Genomic DNA, 25,874 nt, shown 5'->3' with positions numbered 1-25,874 from the left:
CAGCTGTGTTTATTTGTACAGCCTCATCTACGCATCTCTGCTGAAATTAATGATGGTGAGAAGAACAATAAGTATTCCCCAGGAGTACCGCATAAGAGATGAGCTTTCTTGTATGCTTTTAGGTGACTTGCACAAGATGCAGTAAAGTTCTTGGGCCTTTTTTTTCCTCATCTCTCACAAATATTTCAACATAATCTTTTAAAACTATGCAGCATATGAAACTAAGAGAGTCACAAAAGGAAAACAGTGTCAAGAAAACCAATAAAAGCAACCCTTAGTCAATGATACTCAGTGTCAGATAGAAAACAGGATAATAAACTGGAGACAGATATGAATTCAGGGAGATTCCTAATTGCAAGTGGCTGAGGGTAGGCAGTCTAAGTTCCCTTCTGCAGACAAGAACCAGGCATCAGGACCATCCTCTATTTTAACTCACTCTGCTCTTGACTTCTTGTTGTAATGGATGTGTAGGGAAGTTTTACTTCTGTGATAAGGTAAGGAAGTAGTATATTGCTTTCTAGGGAGTACAGACCACCTCTTTAGAGCCTTTGGGTAGCACGAGGTCGCCTGTTCTCCACACTCACTGAGACGAGGGCAAAGGCCATACAAACTCCATCCTTTCCTTTCTATAGTTCTCTGATGCAGTGTTACAAACTGTAGTACTTCCTTCCTTGTGCTCACATTCAATATCTATATCCACAGAGAAGAAAAGGATTCCTGAAAGTAGTATTTAGATATGAACCAGAGAGTGCAATCTCTTGACTACTTGCAGAGCAATTTTACCCATGCAGAGCAAATTGAGAGTAATTGTCACATTCAGCAATGAAATCACCAGGAATCACAACTTGTGCTGCAGGATCCTGAGACACAAACACCAACCAAACAAAAATAAACCCATCCCCAAGCCATGCACACGCAACTACCACTAGAAATATTACTGGGGTAGGGATTTTAATGTAAAAGAAATAAGAAACATCCTGCCTTCATGTATTGTACAAAAAAAGTACATTTAGGGTGATTTTTGCTCTTTCAAGCTCCTTGTGTTCATCCCTACATTGGTATTTCTCTTTGTCTCTTCACTAGGAAAATAAAATCCAAGATAGCCCATCTACAACTAGACCTGATTTTTCAGCAGCAGAAATCTCCTTCTGTTGTAGGCCAAGGCTACAGCTCATAAGGTGCAAAGGTGAGCATCTGAAAAGCAAGCATGCCCTATGTGCATGTACAACATTCATCTTCTCTTTCTTGCTTTATTTTCACTTAAATAGACAAGATATTTTTCATCATGCCTCAATGGATACTTTTCTGCTGCACTGACAGAACTGTAAAGTCTGCCTGAGAACGGGGGTGATGGAAGCATGATTTCAGTTGTAGGGAGGAAAGTTCTTTGGTTTTAATCAAATTTGCTTCTAGTCTTACTAATTATTTAAATGTCATTGAAGTATAAATGTTTCACAGCTAATAAAATATGCCTGCTGTGAGTGGCCTGTTGTCAAAAGCACACTGAGCATGCACAGAAGATGCAATTCAAAATCATACACACACAATGTGAGCACCTGAAATGGAAATAACATTGCTGTTGACTGACTTGCACAACAACACGGGACCACACGTTGGTAAGTTTCAAAACACCTTCTTGCACTGCAAGCTGCTACCAGGTGCACAGCAAGGCAACTACATGTATTCCATCAGATGTAAACCCTCCCATGGAAGAATAGGATCGGAACATGCTATTTAATAGAAGATTTATTTGCTACTCAAAAAAAAGCCTGCCTTCAAGTAAAAGTCAGATCTACTAGCATCACTCATCTGGACTGCAGAAGTTACCACAGCTTAGACTAATGTGTTATATAAAGACAATCAAGTCTGCTCATTGAATTACATCATTCAAGAAGCAATAAAAATGTACAAAACCAACCTCAACGTTTAAGGACTTCACAGTCACATCCAGTGTTACACAGTTTTTGAGCTGTGGCCAAACTGTGTTAGATTTCTAGAATATCAGTTCTCTACAATTTCATTCTCAAAAGCACTTGCATCCTGCTATTGATCTAACTGAGGGCAATCGCAGAAGCTAAGTGAAACAATTTACATATGGGAGAAGACATGTAGTGCTCAAAATTTTATCCAGCAAAATCCATCTCAGTCTGTCCTATCGCAGTCAGTCCAGTCTTTGAAATGCTTCTTTAGGTCTGGTCTTACATGAAAGCAGAATTTAAAAGTGCCCACTGACTTAAGTGGTGGAGCAGCCTTCAAGCCTGCAGTGTAAAAGTCACAACAAAAGAGATGAGACTCTTGCAGAGCAATTTAACACGCTGGAATGTTTTATCTATTTCTCTTTATGCAATAGTACAAAATGGATAATTTTGCACACAAGTCTTAAAAAAATAAACACCATCTTGGATATACACTGTTAATAGCAGTTAGCCCAAGACTATCCCCACAAACAATCATTCCAATTCCTAAACCTGTGTCCCACAACGTCTATGGAAGCATTTCTAGGGATTAATGAGCCAAGTTCAACATATTATCATACTGTATTCAACCAACAGATCCACATGGCAGCAGACCAAGGAATTTTGCCAGACTTCCCTTAATCTGCAACAACAGTGTTGGACTCCAGATCCTGAGCTCTTACTAGAGCTGATTTTAGAAATCAAAAAAAAATATGGCTGGGAGGATTTAACTTGGCCTATTCCAGGAGTTTATGATGAGATGTATAGTTGTACATAGAAATGTAGATTAGATTCTGCTGCTCCAAGAGAATACTGATCTGTTCTTTCTGGTCTCAAGCAGAACTAATTAATGAATTTCAGTATGTTTGCCAGGAATCACTTTAGGAAAAGACCCAGACATCAGGTCATCTCTGTCTGCTTTGTATCACTGGGGTAATTAAAATTTCCTCTAAAAATCAGTGGGAGGCAAACAGCAAGGACAGAGCAGGATGAAAAAGGGGAGAAAAAATGAAGACTTAGCGATAAAGCTAATGAGGATAAACTTATGAAAAACCATTAAAAGCACAAAGCTGTGCCATGATTTTGTTGCAAGACAAAACCCCTATTCACTCTCATAACACCTACCACACAGAACACGCATCTATTTCCTTCAAATACATGAAAAAAATCGGAGTACCAGAAGCTGCTGTGTAATGCAAAGGCAGCTAGAACCTGCAAGGTCATTCCCAGTTCTTTGAAATTCAGCTAGTGGTATAGCCTCCACTACTACAGTCATGTTTTTTAGAGGACAGTATTTCTCAAGACAAGAACAACATCAGTACAAGTTTTTATTTGGCTAATTTCCCTTCAATACATACCTGAGTTGCAGTTGGTAAATAAAAGAAACACACACAGACACTCAAACTGTTTATTGAACAATATAAAACACCATCCACCTGGGCGACATATACTGCTCTGTCCTTACACATTTTATGGCTACAGTACTCCTTGAATTTCCATGACAACCAGCTATAATATAGGCTGATCAAAGAATATTTTATAAATTCACAGCTAATAGGCTACTGCAAGAGAATCTTATCACCATGGTCTTTTCTTGACTTTGATTCTTTTGAGTGTAATACAAACACAATTCAGGTTGGATGCAGCAACCTGTATAAAACCAAAACCCACACATTTCTATTAGAGACAAAAATGCTCAAAAAGGAGGCCAACTGTCTTTATGGTTCACAGTGTACTCTTACCCCACAGGATTTTGTAAGCATTATTTTTCCCCTCTTAAGATAATGAAGACAGTAGACAGGCCATCCTTTTCATCATTTTCTGCAAACATAAAGCAATAACATCTTTTATGTCAAGATATCATTTTACTGTAGATATAATCATTTCAGGAAGTGTAAGGTAAAAATAAGCATTTTAAAGTACATTACAGTAGGTCAGCCACTAATTGCAACCACTAGCTACTAACTGTACACTAACTGTATTCCACTTTTTTAACACTAAAAACACATTCAGTGTAAAACAGACAATTCTAGATGTGTTCTAGATGTCTAGATACCTAATTGGGTATTGCAGAAGGTGATAAGAGCTATTAAAAGTTTAATCATAATATAAATTTAAAACTTTCAACTTCTGTAGAGTTAGGACAAAGATTTTATTTAAAAACTGATTTCTGTACCAGTTTTAATAATTTTATAAAAATTTCTAATGTATTGAAATCTTTAAAAAATGAGCCTTTGCTACTGTAGCTTTTTTGTTGTTTTGGGAAGGGGTTGCATTTTACTATGGACTATGTTAGAACAACCTGTTTCATTTGCAGTTTTAGTCAACATTATCCATTTCTGCTTTTCAAAGATATGATTCAATAAATATAAAAGACGTGCACTAGAAATTATTGAAACATAATCTGTGTTTAGGGTACTAAATATAATTAAGTTGATTATTTCTAAAAATCATATTAAATATTTTTGAAAAAAGTTTATAAAATCCTCAATAAAAATTGTCAAGAACTTAACTAGAATCCTTAAGTATCTTACCTCCTCAAGGTTACCATAATGTCCACTCTACTACAGCTGTGGTGGCCTTGAAGTAGTTATCCTGAGACTTTTGCACTTCAGCATTTATGCACTGTAAAATATAGTATGCTGTGCATTGGCTCCTGTGAGATTGCACAGGATGCAGATTTTCTCAGGCTTTGGATTTTGAGGCTTGATTTCCACTACAAGCCATAAAACACCTTCATACAAAATTCCAAATCATTATCCTTGGGAAGAAAAAACCCCAACATTCAGATCAAGAGTTGAAAGATACCTGAATCTAAGCCTCTAGAGAGCTACCAACCAGGGAGCATCAATAATTCTCTTGATGTTGCCTGGCATGCTCTATTTAGTTACAGTGCAACAGAGGATGTAGCCAGAAAAGTAACCCGGCATAAGTCAAAACTAGAAACAGGAAACAGCCTTGGCTGTGAGCCAAGCCACAAAGCTCTGTAAATAAATAAATAAATGCATCCAAGACAGCCTTTTCTTCATTGCAAATATATCATTTTCTGAGACCATCTGCCTGGCGGTGTGAGTACTCATAACCAAATGAAACACTGCTTTTAGGGATTTGTAGACACTGTGAGTCTCAATCTCATACTAAATTTGGAATATCTATCTGATACTCTTAATACAAAAGGAACTAGAGCTCTGAATGAACTGCAAACTATGAGAGTGACAAAAGAACCGAGGGAATTTTCAGACAAGCCCAATTTATCTGTAGACTCTAATCATCATTCAGCCTGAATACCTTGAACCATGCAGTTCACATTTGAGCTTTAATGAAGAAACTAAACATAGCCCGTAAAACATGACATTACAGTCTGGAGGACAGCTGTGAAAGGATGAAAGAAAAAAAAAACCATACCAAGGTTAAAAACATGTGTCCTTGATCGCTTGCAAATTATGAGTTTGTTGACTCAGCCCTTCTAAAAGTGGCACTCCTGATACAAAGACTGCAGCTTCCACTGTATCACATCTCACTCCATCTTTTAACAATTCATGAGAAGAATGCTTCTGATATCAGTTCATTCACTGCTATCAACCAATCCATTTTATTCATTGAAGGAAATGAGGGAGTTAACCATATACCAGACTCAAAATACACATTTGTCTACTGCACCAGCAGAGACAGTAGATTCACCTTCTCTTCTGTGCTCACCTACTGTAACTCACACCAAGGAGAGTGTTTTAAAAAGGTTGTCCTTCCCTGTTACAGCTACATGTAATAGCTTCGCATATATCTTTTAGTTACAGGAAATACTCAAAATAACCAGAAAAAAGAGTCTTCAAATTAAAAGATCAAATACTCAATCTAATTACCTATCTTTCTAAAACATAACATACTCCTATCTTTCTAAATTGAATATAACGCAGAAGAAGAATGTTTGCATGTATTTTCTCTTGCAAAGAGTGAGAGGAGTCCTGAGAAGACAAAAGAGGGCACTTAGAAACCTAAGTTAGGGTCAAAAGCAACCACCATGCCCAAACACACCATAGGTAAACATGATGATCCCACTTTCATTTGTAACAAATATATATATAAAAATATTTTTATAAACACATTCACAAATACAAATAAGCATATGTATACTTTTCTACAAAATTTATGAATGCCAATGTAAATAAATACATATTTGACCCCCTACCATGTTAACATTGTACAAAGTATCAAAATGAAATGTCAAGATCTTCGCAAATGACACTGTTCCAATTTTAGCCAACCACACAGCTTCACCAGTCCTTTCTTCTCCACAGGTTTCCCTGATGTTATTACATGGATTTGCCTCTACATTGCTTTGTACAATATTTTCTGTGATTTGTTTTTATTACAATACATTTTTTATCTTACATTATAACTGCAGAGTCTTTGGAGGCAAAGAACATATTTTTCATTATTTTTCATTTGTATATCCAGCACCCTTTGCAATGATGTGTTGATGCTTCATTAGTGTAAAAGGTATGTACATGAAAATACTGTAAATAAAGTATTATCAGCTGTCTGTCACATTTTGTTTATTCAAAAAATCTGTTAAATGGTTTAAAGTACACCAACCTCTCTGATAAGGCAACAGCTTACTAAAATTCTGAAGAGTACGTACGAAAATGTAAGCACACGTTGCATTATTGTCAGTTAGTACTAAGTAGACAGAATGACATTGTCAGTTTAGCCAATATAAAGGAAAAAAAAGGTTGAAAATTCTGTACTTCATTTAGCTGCAACAAAGTATAACTCTTATGTCACACAGCTTCTGTATAAGAATTTACTTTTTAAACTCTTCAGGAGTTCAACAACTTTTCCCCTCTCTATGCCCCCTGTAGTATTTCACAGAATATTTTGATTAAAAAAAAATTATTTAAGAACACCCATTTTAGCATTCTCCATAAGGATTTCTCTCTTGCCACCTCCTCCACACATGCAAGCACAGCACCCTGACCATAAGGACTGATGCAAATATTATCAATTGAATTCCACTCCCTTATCATCATTTCTGTTTACTTACTCCAGAACATTGCCTGTGGGCAGTAGAATATGATATCTGTATCACTTGGAAATTTCATATAAAGTTGAGGGAAGTTTCCTAACATTAACTGGAAATAATGGATGCAAATCAAGAGGGCAGAAGTCTGTATCCATAGTATTTGTACGTGCCACGGATTTGTAGTGCAGCATCTCAGCAGACTGCTTCTGTCCCTGAGAGCATGACTTTTGTTTTGATTTTCTTTTTTAGTCTAACACTGTACATGTTTTGGGTTTTTGGAGGGGTCTAGCAGCATTCAAGTATTGATCTAGACTCAGTTCTTTTTAAAAATCATCAATTGCAGTCACAAACACAAGTGAACATTTGATATATAGTCTTCTTACTATGCCTAAACTATATTAAGATTTTGAAAACTGTTGTCTTTTAAACAAAGAAACAAAACCAAAGGTTTGCAGTCAATTTACCACACTGTGTGTGCGTCTCACATAGATGGGCTTTCTGCTATCCACAGGGCAGAGAAAGGGTTTAAAGAGTTTTTACACGCTACAAGCAGAACAAAATTGCTGCTGTGACTTCTACCAGAAACCATGATGAACTTTGTTGTGCTTACTGCCCTTTCTGCTTTAGACTTGGAAAATCATTAAGGCGTGTAATTTGAAGTAAGTTCAGGAACAGTTTCATTGACACTTCTGATTATTTACCTGCTTAAAATTAAGTACATGCTGAATACCTTTGTTTCTTCACAAATTATGCCCTAATAGAGAGACATCTTGATGTAAATTTTACCCTCTCCAAGTCAAATATTTGTTGACTTGAGAAACATTCAGCTTGGAGAGGTTTCAAATTGTTATACCACAGTAAACCACCACAAGTGCAATGCACTACTGCTTGGTAATCTGTTGCAGTCAGTGGCAAAGCAACACAAAAGCTAAGGCAAGCTCTCTGTACCATTTCCCAAATGACCCTTCAGAACTTCACAAAATCTGCTGTATTGTCAAAAACTAACCTTAGTTTAGATGATGGCAGTGCCACTATACCCCAAAACATTTACCTGCAACAGAACTGCTTTAAATATGCAGTAGTAGCTAAGCTGAGGCACATGCCACACTGGACTGTGCCACTTCATACTTTGAAATGAACAACTGTCTTTATCTGCTTCCATTTCTCCTCTCATGGATGTTGCATGTATTATGCACATTAATATGTTTCAAGACTAAAGATTTTCCAAGAATTACTACATCAAGTTGATGTTGGCTTAGGAGCTTAGTAGTATTAAATTCTTCTCTTCCCTTTAGTTAAAAAAAAAAAATCATAAAAGTGTCTAAAGTAAGAGAAATTACAACATTTATATTTCATTGAAAAGTTTTTTACATAGAACTAGTTTGAACTAAACAAAGCTAAAACATGACATATTTTGCCTAAAGTATGTAAATTCTCTGTCCCCTATAAAAAGATTAACTCAGAAAACAAGTGAAAAAAGCATCTGCCTTATATATAGAAACTACTGATTTTTCAGAATGAATGTCTGGGAAGATAATTTTGCCCACAGGTTGAATTCTAGAAGAAAGGTATCCTCTATCATGTCTATTCCCCTAAAGTAGACTCTGGCTTCCCAGTCTCCATGAGAGACTATACTTTCTATTCCCTCTTTTTCCTTCTCATTTTCTTTCACTATAATTTTCATCTTCTTTCTGTTTTTGCCATCTTGCTATTTGTACTCAGTCTTTCCTCCCCCATATGTTGGTTTAAATATTCAAGTCCCACTGAGATTTTTATTCCAGCCTCCTCCCTCATCTTCTTTCATTTCTTAGATTTCTTTTTTAATCCTTGTTTTTTAATTTTCCCCTCTTAAAATAATGTTCAGGGAATTGAGAAACCAAAACATCTCACATTACCATTGCGGCATCTCTAAATGGCAAATAAATAAGCCCTTTGAATAGCAACATTCATTCTGACACAATGCCAAAACGTTAAAACAAACAAAGATGAACATGCGCATGTTGTGGAGTGGACTGCACTTCCTCACCTCAACTCAGAAAGACCAGAAGAGCTGAGATGTACAAGATTTCAAGTCTGTGAAACCCTTGAGAAGAAGAATTAATTTATATACTTGAAATTCATTTAGGGGAGAAGGAGATGAGTAATCAAAACCTTTGGGGGTTCAGGTTAACTACCACTCTTCATCAGAGCATTACCTAGTGGTAATGTACAGCTGCAGTCAAACCCTGAGGAAAGGAACACCAAGGAAAGATATAGCTTCAAAGCAAAATGTATACAAAGAGACACAGATTTTTTTTTTTTTATGCTTTTTTAGTGAACGGAAGGGTATTGGGACTTGGAAATCAAGGGAGACCCAATAGATAGGACAAGGGAGAAAGGGATTAGATAAATGACCTTAAAGACCCGCAAAGTAAAGGGAAACAAGAGTGCTGGGGCACACAGCCCAGATAGCATAAAACATGGAAATTCCAGGCAAAACTAAAGAGAGGCCATTTAATAGAAAATCTGAGCTTTGCCTGGAATATCTATCTGGCCTTCCTCTAGATCCAACATAAGCAAGACAATTCACAGGTCTCATTTTCCTCTGGACTGTCCTCCCACAGCAGGTGGGTCTGAAGATCCTGGGTAAAATATTGCCTCAGCTTCAGTCTAGCTTTTTATTTTTCTTTCAAAGTAGAGAACTGTTTCTACAGTTCATCTTCTGACTGGACACTAAGAACACAGGAAGTTCCACTTGACCATGAGGAAAAACTGCTTTACCATGAGTGTGACAGCACACTGGAACAGGCTGCCCAGGGAGGTTGAGAACTCTCCTTCTCTGGAGGTTTTCAAAACCTGCCTGGATGCTTTTCTGTGCAACCTGATCGAGCTGAATCTGCTTTAGCAGGAGGCTGCACTAGATGATTTCTGGAGATCCCTTCCAACTACTACCATCCTGTGCGATTCTGGGAGAAATAATATGTCTGGAAAAGAATTAACCATAATTGACAAGAATAAAAGCTAAATAATTATTTCCTTAATGCTCTTCTATCCTGTCCTGGTTCTGGCTAGGATAGAATTAATTCTCTTTGTAGTAGCTAGCATAGAACTACATTTTGGATTTGTGCTGAAAATGCTTTCTTTATTGCTCATGAATGCTTACATGGCATCAAGGCCTTTTCTGTCTTTCACTCCACGACACTAGTGAGTGGGCTGGGGGTGCACAGAAGCTGGGAGAGGACACAGGCAGGACAGTTGATCTCAATTGATCCAAGGGATATTCCAGACTGTATGGCCTCACGTTCAGCATATACAGCTGAGGGAAGAATGAGGAAAGAAGGGAGAGATGTTCACAATTATAATGTTTCGTCATCCCAAGTAACCATTACATGTGATGGAGCCCTGCTGTCCCAGGGATGGCTGAGCACCTGTCTGCCCATGGGAAGGGGTGAACGAATTCCTTGTTTTGCTTTGCTCATGCATGTGGCTTTTGCTTCACCTATCAAACTGTTTTTATCTCAATCCAAAAGTTTTCTCACTTTATTCTTTTGCTTCTCTCTTACATCCCACTCAGGGGACAGCAAGCAAGCAGCTGTGTGGTGCTTAGTTGCTGGATGGAGTTAAACCACAACATATTCCCCTTCTAGTCTTAATCACTGTGCATTTCTAATGCCAGTTAAGCTACACATCAGGCTACACAGTCCAGTCCTAGTATTGAAAGTCTCAGCATTGGTCTGATTTTGCAAAACATCCTCTCCTCAACCCACTATAATTGGTTTGCAGTCATGGGTTGGAGATACGTATGCAGCCCAGTAAACAAGGTAAAAGTGGTACTTACTGGTTTCAACCTTGTAGGAAATAAATGCATGTACAAAAGCTTAAAAAACCCCAACAACCTGCATCTTATACACTAACTATGATATTCTTATCTCAGAGAAAGTCCTCAAATCCAGCTTTCCACACATAAATTGCACAAAATTTTGCTAATTAGGACTCGGTAGAGGTGGTGATAGAAGAATGTCTGCACCAGGACTTCAAAGCTAGTAACCCAGTTAATTATGTATCCTCCGAAAAATGAATTGCAGATCTCCTTCAATAAAGCTATCCACACAAGACATAATGAACACTGACAGAATTCTAAAATATTTGAGGAATCATAATGATTTTTTACCATTTTGCCTACCAAGTTACTGTATTTAAATCAGAAATGTTGATAGCTGTTGCATCTACAGTTTGGAAGTTTGTTAGTCATTTTGTTTGCTACTGGGAAAAAGAAATGCCTCTCTACAGTCTGCCAGAGCCATAAATTACATATGCATGAAGTCTGAAATATTGCTTCAAGTTTGTTTGTGTCGGCGTACCTCCATCTTGACTCCACTACTCCTCTGCAATTCCAAATTTCACTTCTATTAACAGAAGCTGGTAAAAATTAGCAGAAGCAGAGTAGTGCCTGAATTAAACACTTGAAAGTATTTAACTTACAGCTAGTCACTTTTCCTAGGACTTCACCAGGGCTATATATAAAAACACCCAACATAAGACTTAAGAAAAAGACTGAAATGCATAGAATTTCAAAGCAATAATGTAATAAGTACATTAGACTGACAATAAGAATACTTGCCATGAAAAGTAGGTCCTTGGTCTACCCTAAATGAAGAAAGCTTACATGTAAAAGTAACATATTCCATTTGACTATAAATTTTTTTGTAATGCTTGAACACACACCTCTTCATTGCCTTTGCTATAAACACACAGAGGTCACACTTGAGGCTTCCTTCCATCTTGAAAGCAGCTCTAGCGTGGGAGAGGTTGCTACAGACAGACCACTGATGGCAAGCTCACTGCTAGAAATGACAGTGAAATGACAGAAATCCCTTTAAAAAAACTATAGTCTTTTAGTTCTAAGGAAGGCATAAAACCAAGGAATTAGGGAAAATGACGCAGCATCCTGTTGGTGTACTTTCCATTCCCTGCTTCTCTACATTTTCAGAGGAGTAAGAAAGGCTATTACTAATAATGTTCCAAAAGTGTTCCAAAGGCCATTACTAATAATGTTCCAAAAGTATCTAGTTTTTAAAGACATGTGACTAAGATGGCATGAGAATAAGAAGGTGTTAATCTGTGGAGATTCAGTGATTTGAATAAGCATAACTCAACTTAAACCTCCATATCTTACCAAAAGACCCTGGGACTCTGCTCACTCTCTCCGCATTCTTAAATTTGTGTGGTCACCACAAAAGCTTCAAATTCATGAGCTTACTGCAAAGCTTACCTTCATTTATGAGGTCCAAAACTGACAGGATAACTTACTGCTCTCAGAATATTTATCACTTAGAACATGAGCCACATCTACAGCACTGCATTTTTCCAGTAGAACAATATCATATCTGCTCTATGTGTGTGAGAGGGCAGCACTACACCCTAAGCCAACAAAACCCACCATGTGGATCCAGCTATGCCAACAGAATCTGCGGACACAGCTATTGCCCAGACTGTATCAGGGAGGTACTGTAATTACATTTTCACTAAAACTTGAGACAGATATTATTTAGAGTAGATAAGACTTGACTTAGCCAATTTCAACACCATTAACCTTTAAACAAAATAGCTGTTTCAATGTGTTGAAGAAGAAGCAAGGAAAAAGCACATCCTGGAATTTTTCGAAAGCGCTTTTTTTCACAATAAGAGCAAGGGAGATGTTGGCCATACTGCCAGTAAAAGAAAAGTGCCAGAAGTCAGTTTAGACACAAGGGATTCCCAAAGGAGTACCCAAACAGAGAAATCAGTAAAGGGTTTTTTTAATTTTTTTTTTTATTTATTTCAGATCCCAGATTAAATGCAGTAATAATCTGGACAGCATCTTCTACATTTAAGGCACCTTAGTAACTGGCAGCTCCCAGCAGCAACACAGTAGCAGCAACAACTTCTATTTTCAGTATTATCTCAAAAGAAAAGGCTTAAAATAACACACATTCAGCTGAAAACCAAGGAAATGTTAATACCTGTCTCTCATAATTCTTTTTATCCTTAAAATTCAGAATATAGCTATGTATACTTTTTACTCTGTGAAATCTGAGAAAAATGATAGAATCATAGAATGGAAGACATAGAACAATTAATTCAGATTCTGATCAAAGTAGTTAATGGAAGAACTAAAACCTGAGCAATGGCTTTCTCTTTTCCAATTTTGTATCATTTTTGCTCAGAATATAATCATATGCAAATACCAGAATGAAAATTATTTGTGTGCTACGCACACAGATGCACAGCTACTGCCAGGAAATATGCTTTCTGAAATGTCAGTTTACCTATGAACAGTAACAGTTATCAAATATAAATAGCAAAAGCGTACACTGTACAGAGGACATTCTTTAGCATTAAGCTGTTTGTAAATTCATGCTTAACGCCACACTATTCAGTAAGCCTAGCAGATCATTTTAGACAATGCTCAGAAATGTGGAGATTTATCAAAGCTTACTTTTTCGTGATTTTCTATCAGGATTTCGACGACGATATTCTGAAACTTTAGGTCCATGATGGCAGCTACAGTTTCTTCCTGTGGCCTCATTAAGGTTGGTCCAAATACCACCCCTAGATTTGCCACAGTCATTAGATTCTTCTTGGCATGCTTTGAAACACTTTTTAAAAATAATTGAAGGAAAAAACAGGAAATAGGTTATGAAAAATTTCCATTACTGTTGGAAGCTGCAATCTACAAACAAAAACATTACATTTCCTTAATCTAAGTTTTAGAAGTTTGTTTTGTGCAAAGTTTCTTCAAATAAAGTCTTGTGGAATTCTGGAAAACAGAAAAGCCATTCTTCCACTGGCAATTTAAAAACAAAAGCACTCTCTTACTGAATTTAAATATATAAAATGCACTTAGCCTTGGACCAGGGCAAGTGTGAAACCAACTCAAATTTGCTAACAGATCTCCACTATTCACTTTGCCAGAATTTGCAAAAAGAAAGTATAATGTTCCCTTTCTCACTTCAATCAAACCCTCAACTGCTGGCAGGACTGCTAAAGTAAATACTTATATGGCTTCATTAACAGATTAGATTTCTGCCTTTCCCGCCAAAACATACACAGCATGAGTCAAACGTCTTGTCTGTTTTTGCACGTTTGGTTCTTGGTATTGTGTATGACAGCATCGAGATGGGCTTCAGCTCCAGCCACACTTAACTGAGGCCCTTTGTAGTTAAATGAAGGTAAAGACAAGAGTTCTGACAAAGTAGGAAAGCAAGTCATAACACTTACTTTGCTAAATGTTTCATCAAAATTTCCAGCATCTCTTTGTTCTTTTCTGGGAGTTTATGAACCAAGAAGTGAATCGCATTAACTCGAGATTCAGGACTCCCACTTTCTATGGAAAATAGAAATAAATAACGATCTCGGAAAATAAGATCCACAGAAACATAAAGCTTTTCCCACTCCTGCACGGAAACATACTGCACGCACTTTGCTTCACCACTTACTTAACTCCAAACATAGCAATATTGAACATATGCGCTTTGTTTTCACAAGTATTCTTGTTCTAGAATTATTGACTTATTTGCTTGTTTTGTGAACTCATCTCTCAATCCACCTGCAAAAGGATGCCTTTGTTCATCTGCTTGTAAAAACCAACAGATGTAGCTACTGTTTTGCTGCATTGGACCCATCTGCTTATGAATATACTGCAAGGTGAGGAGTGATGTTATTGTGTGCCACAGAGTGCAACTATACTCATTTACATTTTAGCAGCATTAACTGATTGTCCTCATCATTAGAATTCAGTTTTGTTGGTACTATGCAGTTAATGATACTGCACTTATGCTGTCTTGCATTGGAAACTGTGTAAGTGAACACATGCAGAAGATTCATACGCTCAGAAAGAGAAAATCTGATGGCCTCTGAAAACACAGAATAATAATCATGTAATAAAACTACGGAGAGAGATTACTATAATAAAAAACTCTGAATAACAACAGCATCCCTCTTTAGAATAATACAGAAATAAAGTAGAAATAAGCAAGGAGCTTTTTATTTTTGTGAGCTGCACATTGGAACTGAAAAAATTTGGCCCCTTGAGTAGTAGTACAGAGACAAATGCAAGAAAGATGAAAGAAAGACTCTTTCTTCTTGTTTCTCCCCCTCCCCGAATAGTTTCAGAGAAAAGGATATTCCTTACTATTCTCAGTGGGGTTTTTTTAGCAAATATAGGAAACGACACTGACTACCTATTTTTAAGTACATTGTTAACTTAGATCTGCAATGTTGATGAAATTTCCCTCCCCACTACCTAGAATCAACCCCTCTACAAAATCGTTTACTGCATACTAACACTGTAGCATTTAAAGTATGTAACTTCAAATGAATTACTTTATTGAAATACACGGTGAGATAGAGAAAGCAAAATAAAGAGAGAAATTGTGGGCAAAACTTTGTAGGTCAAGAAATTATTTTAACACTTTCCAATACAAATGGGCAGGTTCAGCATCTAGATAAGTATGTTGAACTTTTTAAGCACTTGGCCTCTAAGATGTGCTTTGGCAATGAATTTCATGGGCTAATTCTCATTTTAAATTAAGGACCACAAGTGAACACATTCCTCAGTCCTGGAAAGTCATTACAGCAATCCAAAGAAGATAAAGCAATTGTCTCAGTTTATTTTAATTTTGCTTTCTGCAGTTTGCCAGAAGTGCTACAGGCTGGAAGAAAAATCAGCTAAATATCTGTTTGATATTTTGCCAAAAAAATCTTACAGAGTTTCTCTACATCCTCTTCCAAAAAAATTCCATGTATATTAGACACCATACAGCCGAACTACAAATGCTGTTGTGTCTTCTCCCAGTCTGTATTTGAACTGCCATAAGGTAATCTGACATGTTCTTTCCTTTCTTCTACTAATGTACAAGGAACATTCAAGCCAGCCTGAATACAGAGCTAACAAGGCAATGAAAACAAGGGTCAGGCAGCTGTGCTTTAAGGATTCAAATGAGCCCAAATCAGTGTATTTTCTTTTACTAAGCTTTATACTCTTTATAAATGGAAACGTGAAAAAAAAACAACCACCCAAACATCCCCCCACCACCAATCTAGGTGGATGTTTAGCATTATATAATTAAGATAATAAGAATGAATGCTTACAATGTCTATTCAAACGTTTTTTCATAAAAGTAAAAACTGTGCTATGCTATCTGCCACAAGCTTGTCTGTCTATAGGTATGTCATATGTGACACATACTAGAACTGAATACTGGTTAAAATCTATGTGTTTTTAAAACATTTATTATTTTTTATTCATATATTTTCACTGGGCTGAAGAACTTTTCTAAAATTGCTCCTAAAGCCACAATAGCACTATAAAAAAAGATCTGTATTTGAACTACAGTCATATATTTACTGGCAGGAACGATGAATTCTCCATGCAACTCATATGTCATCAGTGGTTCTGGAAGGCTCCTGAAAAACAAAGATGACATAATAAATTTATTTATATTCTTCTCTATCTGTATTTACTCTAAGCAGGATCCTTTTTACCTTAAGTAAGAGAATCCTGCCACTGGAGGCAACCATTGATATGGTGGCCATTGAATTCAATGAATTCCAGTGTGAATGGAAAACCTAGTATTATCGGGAAAATAAGACTAAACATTCACCTTCCATGAGGTGAAGTGATGACTCCAGCTTATTTTAAGGCACCATTCCAAATTATAACAGTGAGACTGTTTCTCAGATGAAGATTGTACACATACTTTATGTAGTCAATTCCTCATTACTGTTTTTAAAATATAAAGAATCACAATTCAATGCTTTACTGGAAAGAAAGAATAAGTCTTAAAACAGTCAAGTTTGCTGGACAGTATTCATCCACAAATCAAAATTCTACAGCATCTCAAGTGGAAAAAATGAAACTGAAAACCTACGTCATCAATGAAAAATGTCCTCAGTAATGGAAATCAGAGTTAAAACCTTAATAAATTAAGTTGGCTTTATTGATGCTAATGAAATACTGGAATAAACAGAAAATACTGTAAGTGAGAAATATTTCATCATTTGTACTACATTTTTTTTCCTACTTTTTTTTTAACTATTCTTTCCTACACTCCACAAGAGAGACTTTTATCTTGATAATGGTTCACAAGTATTTTTTTTATAGTGGTGCCAGTAATACTTTATTTAATAAAAAAGCAAATTAAAAATACTGCACTTGGATTACTCTGAGACACATACACATGTTACATCCCACGTTCTTAGGCAACTTAGTAAAATATCTTTATCAGGAATTGGTTGAGCCATTTGATCAGAGAACACAACTAAATTTCTTACTTTGAACACTGAAAATATTTTCTATTGCACCTAGAACATCAGAGCAAGGCCCAGAAAGAAGAGAGCAAAATATACATTTCATAACTTTTTCTTTTTTCATTCTACCATGTTAAAACACAAAAAGGCAAAAGCTCTGTAAACAATCTTAGCTGACTTTCAGTAACAACTCTCAGCAAGTTTACTAACAATTCAGGTTTCTAAGCCATCAGTAAAATGCTTACATATCTAACACAAAAATGTTTTGGGCTTGTCTCATATGAATATGGAGTATTAGTGTTGCTAAATTATTTTGTTCCCCCAAGACAAATAACAAATACGGTATTTGCAAAAAATCCACCTCTATTCCAAAATAGAGGAAAAGTAATGTAGTTTACCACACTCCATAGGAGAATTAGCATATAGACTTCATAATCTAAATAAAAAAATAACATTAAATGAGAGACAGGCTCACCGCAGATACTGCTTCATAGCACTAGTAATTGTCTTCACTTCCCAATCTACAGAGTTTTCCAGATCAACTTCATTGCAGGTTTTTGCATCTAGAAAATAATGAGAAAGAAAAGAGAGACATCAAAAAGGGGAATTCTAAATCAGTATGCCCTACATGAACAGCATCACATTGAAATTGTTCATTAGGTATTTGTTCATGTGAATATAGATGTAGAATGTCCTTCTTACTATTACTTAATACTAATTAGTTAATACTAAGAAGACTTAATATCCAAACCTCTTTACAAATTCCATTTCCATATTTTGTTTTAAAAGGTATTTACTGCTGATAATTAATGAAGGATTAAAAATCATGTTCATGTAAAAATATCTCTATAGCAATTGATATTTCCACACATACAATTAAACAGAAAGATGTAGACAAACACAGCAAGATGTACAAAAACAGTTTAGAAAAAAAGAACCTCAAAACATAACTTATCTATTCCTCTTCTTTTTTATTATTTAAAATGCAAGCACACTGAAAAATCTTTTTAAATTCTTCCTATAGTTGTACTTACAAACAGTTATTTTGGACGGCTGATGAAAGTAGCCAACAAAGTGCAGTATGACCCTCCTGACTGTTGGAAAACCTTTAAAAGTGCTTCAGAAGTAGAAAAAGGATTCTGCTCTATCAATAAGTTTCCTCTACAAGATGCCCTTAATATTTCTTTTACTTCACCAGTTTTAGTCAAAGGGGGAAAATTTTTGCTTGCTCAATCACTTGTTAGGTTCACAGAACTCCTCCCATCCTTTACCAAGTTAGTAGTCTTATAATAAGACAGGTCAAATTGAACAGTTGTATGTCTGAATGACCTATCAAGTGAAAGGTTTTTGACAGAACATAAGAACAACATAATACACCAGAATATTTTACCATCAAAAAAAACCCCAACAAAATAAAACAACAAACATTTTGGCCTCATAACAAAAAGAGCTAGTTGACATAATGTCCAGTGTATGGGGCAAAATTAGCCCAATGTAACTTCAGGTACCTGAGTTTCTGTTATTATTACTGCTACATGTCAGTAGTAGCTGACATAGATTACATGTTGAACAGTTCTTACAATTCAGAATTCATTTGTTACTTGGCTTATCAGACAAATGACAGACATGCTTAAAAAATCAAATTAAGATCCATGATTAAAGGTGCAGTCCTTTTACTAGGACTAAATAATTCTGTTCTAAAGGCTACACCAAGCAATTATATCTGTAACTCAATACCCTCCCTCATTATATCAATTATTTAAATCTCATTTTAAAATATAAGTCAGATAACATTTTCCACTAAAATTGTTACTAGCCAACCACCACCCAGACTACTCAAGATTATCTCAGGAAAGTGTCTTTTTCTCTCTTTTTAGCATGCTAGTTGTTTTTGTGTTCAAAATATCTTTTTTTAAGAAGAAAATCTTTCTACTGAGTCAATTTTTAAAAAAAAAAAAAAAAAAAAGGCAAACTGCCATCACATCAGAAACTAGTGAAATTTATGAAGACTTTGCTACTAAACAACTATGTAATATCCAGTTTTTAAATAACTGCTTCACAACCATCAATCTCCTTTACAGTCAAAGGATGCACTCAATTATGTGAAATTTGTGGATGAATTTGGTGAGGAAAATAACAAGCAGCTGACTTTGAAAGCAAGTCTTTTAAAATAAAAACCAGAAAGCATTGCTGAAATATTTCATTATCTTCTGGAGAAAAAAAAAAAAACACACAAGAAAAATCAAAAAAAAAACCAGTCAACAAAATTTGGCCCTGCTACCAACCCCAAACAATCCCCAATATGTCCGTAGAAGATATCAAGACTTACAGGCATTTTTTTTCACTATTGATTTGACAATTGCCCTACATCACTCTGTCTCGCACCAGCCCGTATAATTTGACTCTTCCAGCTCCATTTTTGCTTCTACTTCAAACATATCAGGCCATTATATGAACTGGAATTTCAACTGGGATTTCAGAAATGACTACTAGTTTCCATGCTACTTGTTCATATAGCAGCCACTGTGCATTGAATGGCAAGTTTATGAATATAAAAATAAACATGCACATTTATGGAACAGCTTTTGACAGACAAGCTCTAAATTTCATGCAAATCTTTCTGACAATAAGGGAGCTACAGTTTATAAAAACAGTCCAGTTCACTTAACTAGGTTAAGAGGAGAATCCTTTCATATGCAATGTTGCCCACTGTAGGAGTGTATGCATAATGTCATTTACTGTATATAAAATAATAAGGAATTTAGTGTATTAGTTTTTAAACCTGCTGGTTTTGAAAAGGCAGAGGTACATGAAAGCTTTCTTCTACAACATGTAATGTCTGGCATTTTCCACACCAGGCAGTTTTAAAAATCAAAACTGAACTTATCAATAGAAACTCCAAATCCTTAGCAGTCACTTCACCGTGAGCAAGGATCTATATGAAAATCGATCTATGACCTATCTAGTAGTAGTTTGGATGAAATCTACACAGGCAGCTTGAATGAAATGGCCCACATGAGATAACATAGACCATAGAAAAGAGGAACTGGTCCTTCATGCATTTCAAGAACAGAGCCTGAGGACAGTAGACAATGCACTTCAAATTCCTTATAGCAGATTCTCATAACATTGCAAATTATAATTCTCTATCCCTGTTTACAATGAGACATCATATTCACTTAACATTTCCCCTTGAAATGTAATGTTCCTTACCAAATGTCTCAAATACAGACAAGATTATTGCTGCAAAAGAGATCACTGTAACACTATGCTAGATATAAGTAACTTCGAGAATTAAATTAATATCAAAATTAACTTTTTTTTTAAAGCATAATTTTATATTTAATCGCTGAGCCTCATTTTACAGAAGATTTAGTTTCACTAGAATTTTACATTAAAGACATATTAGAAAAGTATATAGTGCTCTTCTTGTATGCTCTTGATTCTCAATGTACTTTCCAAAATTTTATAGAAAATATTCTGAAAAAGAGACAAAATGACATGCTGTTATGTCTCTGGTTATCATTTGGAAGACTTTTTTTCCACTTTGGGTCTTTCAGACTGTGAACCTCGTGGTCAATGACAGATATCTGAAAATACTTTGAAATCTTATCAAACATTTTAAAATACAGAGAGTTAATATGAGGTTTTTATGATTCTGAAAAGATCTTTCATGTAAAAGGATATCTAAGAGTATATTCAGAGACAAAGGATTAAAGATTAATCAGTCATTTTAAATTCTCTGTACCACTTTATATCAAAAAGAAACCCCCTTTACTCTTCTCTGAGGACAGACAGATAAAGAGCACAGACAGGATTGCTTTCAACAAATCATCAGAAAAAGAGCACCTGCTTGCACCCTAACTTTTTTCTGTTCAGCATTTTGTCTTGTCTTGATAGCGCTGTATTCTTTCTACTTGAAATCAATATATGAATCTTGGGAATGACAAAAAATGTTTCCAATTTTAAAAAAATAACTAAAAGCAGATGCTGGAATCCCCAGTAAACTGTTCCAGCTGCTACTGAACCACTGGCAACCTGAGTCTATTTAACTTGGATACCACTAATGGCAAAGAGGAAAATTTGCCTGCCAGACCTGCACGCTCAAACTAAGCCAATAAGTACAAAACTGAAAAACATCTATGACATCAAATACATTTAATCAAGACTCCCTGAGTGATAACACATCATTCTTCTTATAGTCTATGGCTAAAGATGACTATTGCTTATTGAGTCTAACATCTATAAACATCCATGAGAATCTGTTGCAGATCAGTCATTTTTATTCATCCCAGTTTGTATTTCCAAAAAGAGTCTTTTTCTATAATACTTTGAAGATACAGGCAAGTTTCTGTGCACTAATGAAGAACTTCAGGGTGCTGTTAATATTGATTAAAGCAAGATATCACAAATTAATATTTAGCAAGGTCATTATGACAGATTGATATGACATGCAGGTCCTCAAGCCTGATGTCTTATCATTTCTGAAGAGACAGTCTGTTTGAAAAAATAAAGGAAGGAAAAGAAAAAGTCTTACAGGTGGCACTGAACTGACAGCAGCATATAATATAAAAGCGCTTTGTCATTCACATAATGTCTGGGGTAATGAAATGAATTCACTTTCTAGCTTCCTCCTGTTTGCAGTGCCAAAGAACACTGTGTTATCAGCACAGATGGAGCATGCATGGTTCTGGAGAAGAGCCTGGTGCAAACTGCAAACAAGCTTCTTTGCATACCAATGAATCCCTGAGAATCAGACCTTTGCTGTCAAGTGACAGGTTTGGAAGCTCTATAAAAATGAACTAATCCCAGTGGTCTTGTCTGACTGCATGTACTGTCAGCACTCAGGACACAAAACTGGGAAACATAGCACATCTTGCAGTCATGGCTACTACTTTGGTGAGAGATATCAAATAGACAAGAGATTTCATCCAAGTGCCAATACTTCTTTTTTGTTGTTTTCCCTAGGGACAGCAGAGTGGCAAGAGAACTACAGTCACTGACATTAAAGATGCATCAAAATTTCCAGAAGGAAAAGGAGGGAAAAGGTTTCTGAGAATAATTTTATGAATCAAACACTCTTAAAAGCTACACATGGCTACCTAGGTATAGGAGCCTATATGATGTTACCCCAAAGATGTACTTCAGGTACATCTTAGATGCTATCCACATATAAGAACTATACTATAAAGTTTATAAAAACAAATCCCTCTCCGTCTATCTCCCATCCTTGCACACAGTTATTATTAATACATATATCATATTCCTCCTCTTAAACCAAAGAGCACTTTGCCAGTATGCTTAAACTAAAGTCTTACTTCGCATAGTGAATAACAAAAGACACACATGGGCATGTACATCTGTACGTATTAGATGCGAGAGAAACATGGAAACTTCAAACAACGAAGCAATAAGCTTCGAACTTTCTTGATTCTGGTATTTTGAATTTTCTGATCAGACTCTTTAAACCCACTTACATCAACCTTGCACAAAGCCCATTATTTGCTCCTACGTGTTCCATAGCACTTCTACTTTATTCCTACCAATCAATCTTGGTCTTGCCAAAACAAGGGAACTTGGAACCAAGTACATGAGGATTATTTGCACAGAGTAAAGCAAACTAGATTTTGCCCATATAAAAAACAACTACAGGCAGACGCATTTAAAATCAAGTAGTAAAAAGTAACACAACATGAAATAAAACATAGAAAAAATTATTGTAAAATAGAGGCATACCCATCAACAAACTCAGAAGTCTCTGGACCTTTGAACTCACCCCCACAACTCTGTACAATCCTTGGTCATTTATACCTATTATGCAAAAGGAGAAAAAAAAAAGGTAGAAGATCAATCACAGGCAAATTTACCATTAAAACTTTTCCCAGGCGACAAATTCTCCACGACAGACAGACCATGTAGTATTAACAGAATCAAAAGAATAACATTACAAATAAAGTATCCAAAAAAATCCTTTTGTTCTTCCATGTTTTTAAGATAAGTTCACATTACATTTTCATAAAGGTTTTATGTACCTCAATTTCACCCTAGAAACTCAGAAAAGAAGTAAATGGGGTAAAACTTTTTCTTGGGAAAAAAAATCACTTTTCAGATTTTTCAAAAGACATTTTGTATATATCAGCATCCACATTCTAATAACACAAGAACTGAAACAAAAAATGCTGAATTAAGATGTCTTTAATAAAAGTAATTTTGCTTTTTTCCAAATATGCAGCTGAAAAAAAAAAAGAGTTTAGATATAGAAAAACTTAAATCTACTCCCAGACCTCTAAACCAATGCTTTTCCAAGTTCACAAATGCTTGTCATTTAAGATACAAGGCCTCATTCCAACCCACTGTGGTTCATATACTGGTTATGTCCAGAGGCACCACTAGAGGTTAGTTAAATTAATGCTTCTGGTTTTGCTTGGGATGAACAGAGTAGACATAAGAGGCATAGTATTTTCAGTCCCCTACTCTCATTTCATGTGGACAATGTACCCCTCTCCTGTCATTACTGTGTGTCCTGCAAGTCCTGTCTCACACATTCCCTTCTCTACTCCTATTCCTCCCCTGCTTTTGTTTCCTTTCATCACACCCAGTTTTATCCCCAGGGACACAAAACTATGAATATAAATTGAAGGAAAATGGGAGAGAGAGAAGGGGAAGGGAAAGGAAAGGGTAAAATAAGGTATGTTTCTCTCTGTTGCTTTGTTTCAGCTGACATAGATGTTTTAGAGGCCGCAAAATAAGCAGCCATCTACAAACACCAGCACATTTTACCTCTGTATTCATAGTCATCTGTAAGAGTAGAAGTGCCACAAAATACCTGTGTTTCTATCCCAAATAAATCTTTTCAAATAACAGATTATAGGGTATTCTTATTCAAAAATATCCTTCAATAAAGGAAGACTTGTGGAGAGTTCCCAGTTTCAATACCACACAGTTCCAACCCAGAGAAGGAAAATTAAAACCAGTCATATGAGAAGAAGTTTCTTCCCAAATAAATACTAGATGAAATATGTAAAAATCATTAATCTTTTAATGAATTACTGCCCATTACAATCATAATACATAGTAATAATTCATGACATGGTGGAGAGAACTTCACATTGCCTGCCTCTTCCTCCTGCCTAGACTTGCCATGTATCTTTTCCTTCTTCTCCCACTCCTTCCTCTTTCTCACACAGCCTACAACCTCTTCAGCCATCCTATATCTTTGAGTACTTGCTGAACTCCGTTAGCACTGCTCCATGCTCTGTCCCAGCACGGAAGTGACAGACTATAGCAGCAGCTGCTGCTTCTCTTGGTTGCTTCACCTGGGCAAACTGGCCCTTTCCCCAGGATGCAGGCACCACTGTAACAATGCTGAGTCTTAAGCCAGATATCATGATCAGAGCTGTCTCAAATTAAGAGAACAAGACAGATTTCTATTATTTCACCTGTGGTCACCAAAAAACACAGCTCTAGAGTATGCTCGCAGGTTTGCTGTTCACAAAAGAAAGACCTGCATAAAACAGCTATGTGGCCACAACACTATTATTTTCAAAATATGAAGTTATCAACCCAAGCAAATTAAGTTTTCCAGATCATAGGATGCTATACACCACTTAAAGATTGATGAGATCAAAAAACCCCAAACATAGGCCTTGATTCACTTCAAATAAGGATGAATTAGAAATCTGTCCTGAGAGCAGCAATTACTTTTACTTCAAATTTCTCAGAGGTGTCTGGGAAAATTCTGGTACAAAACTAACACCAAGCTTTTTCTGAGAAAATCCATCACACTTTTTAAAATACAATGTCATCCCCTACTTTTAGTACCAGAGAACAAGCCTTCTGCATCATCTGCAAGAAGCTAAAAAGATGAAGAAATACTGTCCCAGTTAAACACAGCTCAGCTTTTGCTTATTTCTGAAGTTTTTTGACTTCCTACATTCCTACATTTCTAACATTAAAACTAGGGGGAACTAAACTGACCCCTAACATACATTTATGGGCTTAAAAATAGTTAAGGTCAAACCACAGAAGCTACTGCTTAATATTAAAACAGATGTGATATGCAAAAGTCTCCAAAATTATGGCAGTATTGAAACTAAGAGAATTCTCCAGCAATAATCATGAGTCTGTGATAGCAATTATCAGATAATTGATCAGTTTCACATTCATCAACCTCAAAAAAGCACAGCTAATTGCTAGCAGACACCAAGAAGTGCAAAGAGGAATTAATATTTCAACATAGTTTTAAATGACACCTTTAAGCAGACGTTTAAATGACATTTTATTTAAAATATACAAACCTGGTTTGAAACAGTACTATTTCTGAAATTTCTCTGCATATTTCAGATCTTCAGCATATCCAAGACTGATAACGTCTGGCATTTACAGAACACAATTGACAAGATGACTCATTGCAAGGAATAGCTTACCACTGAACTAAAATGTTGAAGGGTTCAGATGCTGTGTCTGCCGGCTCAACAGTCACTATTGGCAACTTTGAGCAGTAAAGCCCCACAGAATAATTTCCTTCATGTTTACATTGTTTCAAGATGTTTGCCTGTCTGATACTAGAATTTGGCGCAGGTACATCATTTGCAAAACATGGTTAGAAAAAAAAGGTATTGTAATAAAAC

General features: G+C 36.0%; 1 protein-coding gene across 1 annotated transcript in view; it reads right to left on the bottom strand.

Annotated features, from left to right (window-relative positions):
* ARHGAP10 (Rho GTPase activating protein 10) overlaps positions 1-25,874 on the bottom strand; it is a 153,419-nt gene that overhangs the window by 46,247 nt on the left and 81,298 nt on the right. Inside the window, exons 14-18 of the mRNA XM_061993254.1 lie at positions 22,981-23,055; positions 17,720-17,807; positions 16,343-16,401; positions 14,215-14,320; positions 13,433-13,592 (exon numbers count right to left, since the gene is read on the bottom strand). Of these exons, the coding sequence (XP_061849238.1) occupies positions 13,433-13,592; positions 14,215-14,320; positions 16,343-16,401; positions 17,720-17,807; positions 22,981-23,055 (488 nt within the window). The remainder of the gene's footprint in view (positions 1-13,432; positions 13,593-14,214; positions 14,321-16,342; positions 16,402-17,719; positions 17,808-22,980; positions 23,056-25,874) is intronic.

The sequence above is a fragment of the Colius striatus genome, chromosome 3 (genome assembly GCF_028858725.1).
Source record: "Colius striatus isolate bColStr4 chromosome 3, bColStr4.1.hap1, whole genome shotgun sequence".
Lineage (NCBI taxonomy): Eukaryota > Metazoa > Chordata > Aves > Coliiformes > Coliidae > Colius > Colius striatus.
This window is presented reverse-complemented; position numbering and strand designations above follow the sequence as displayed.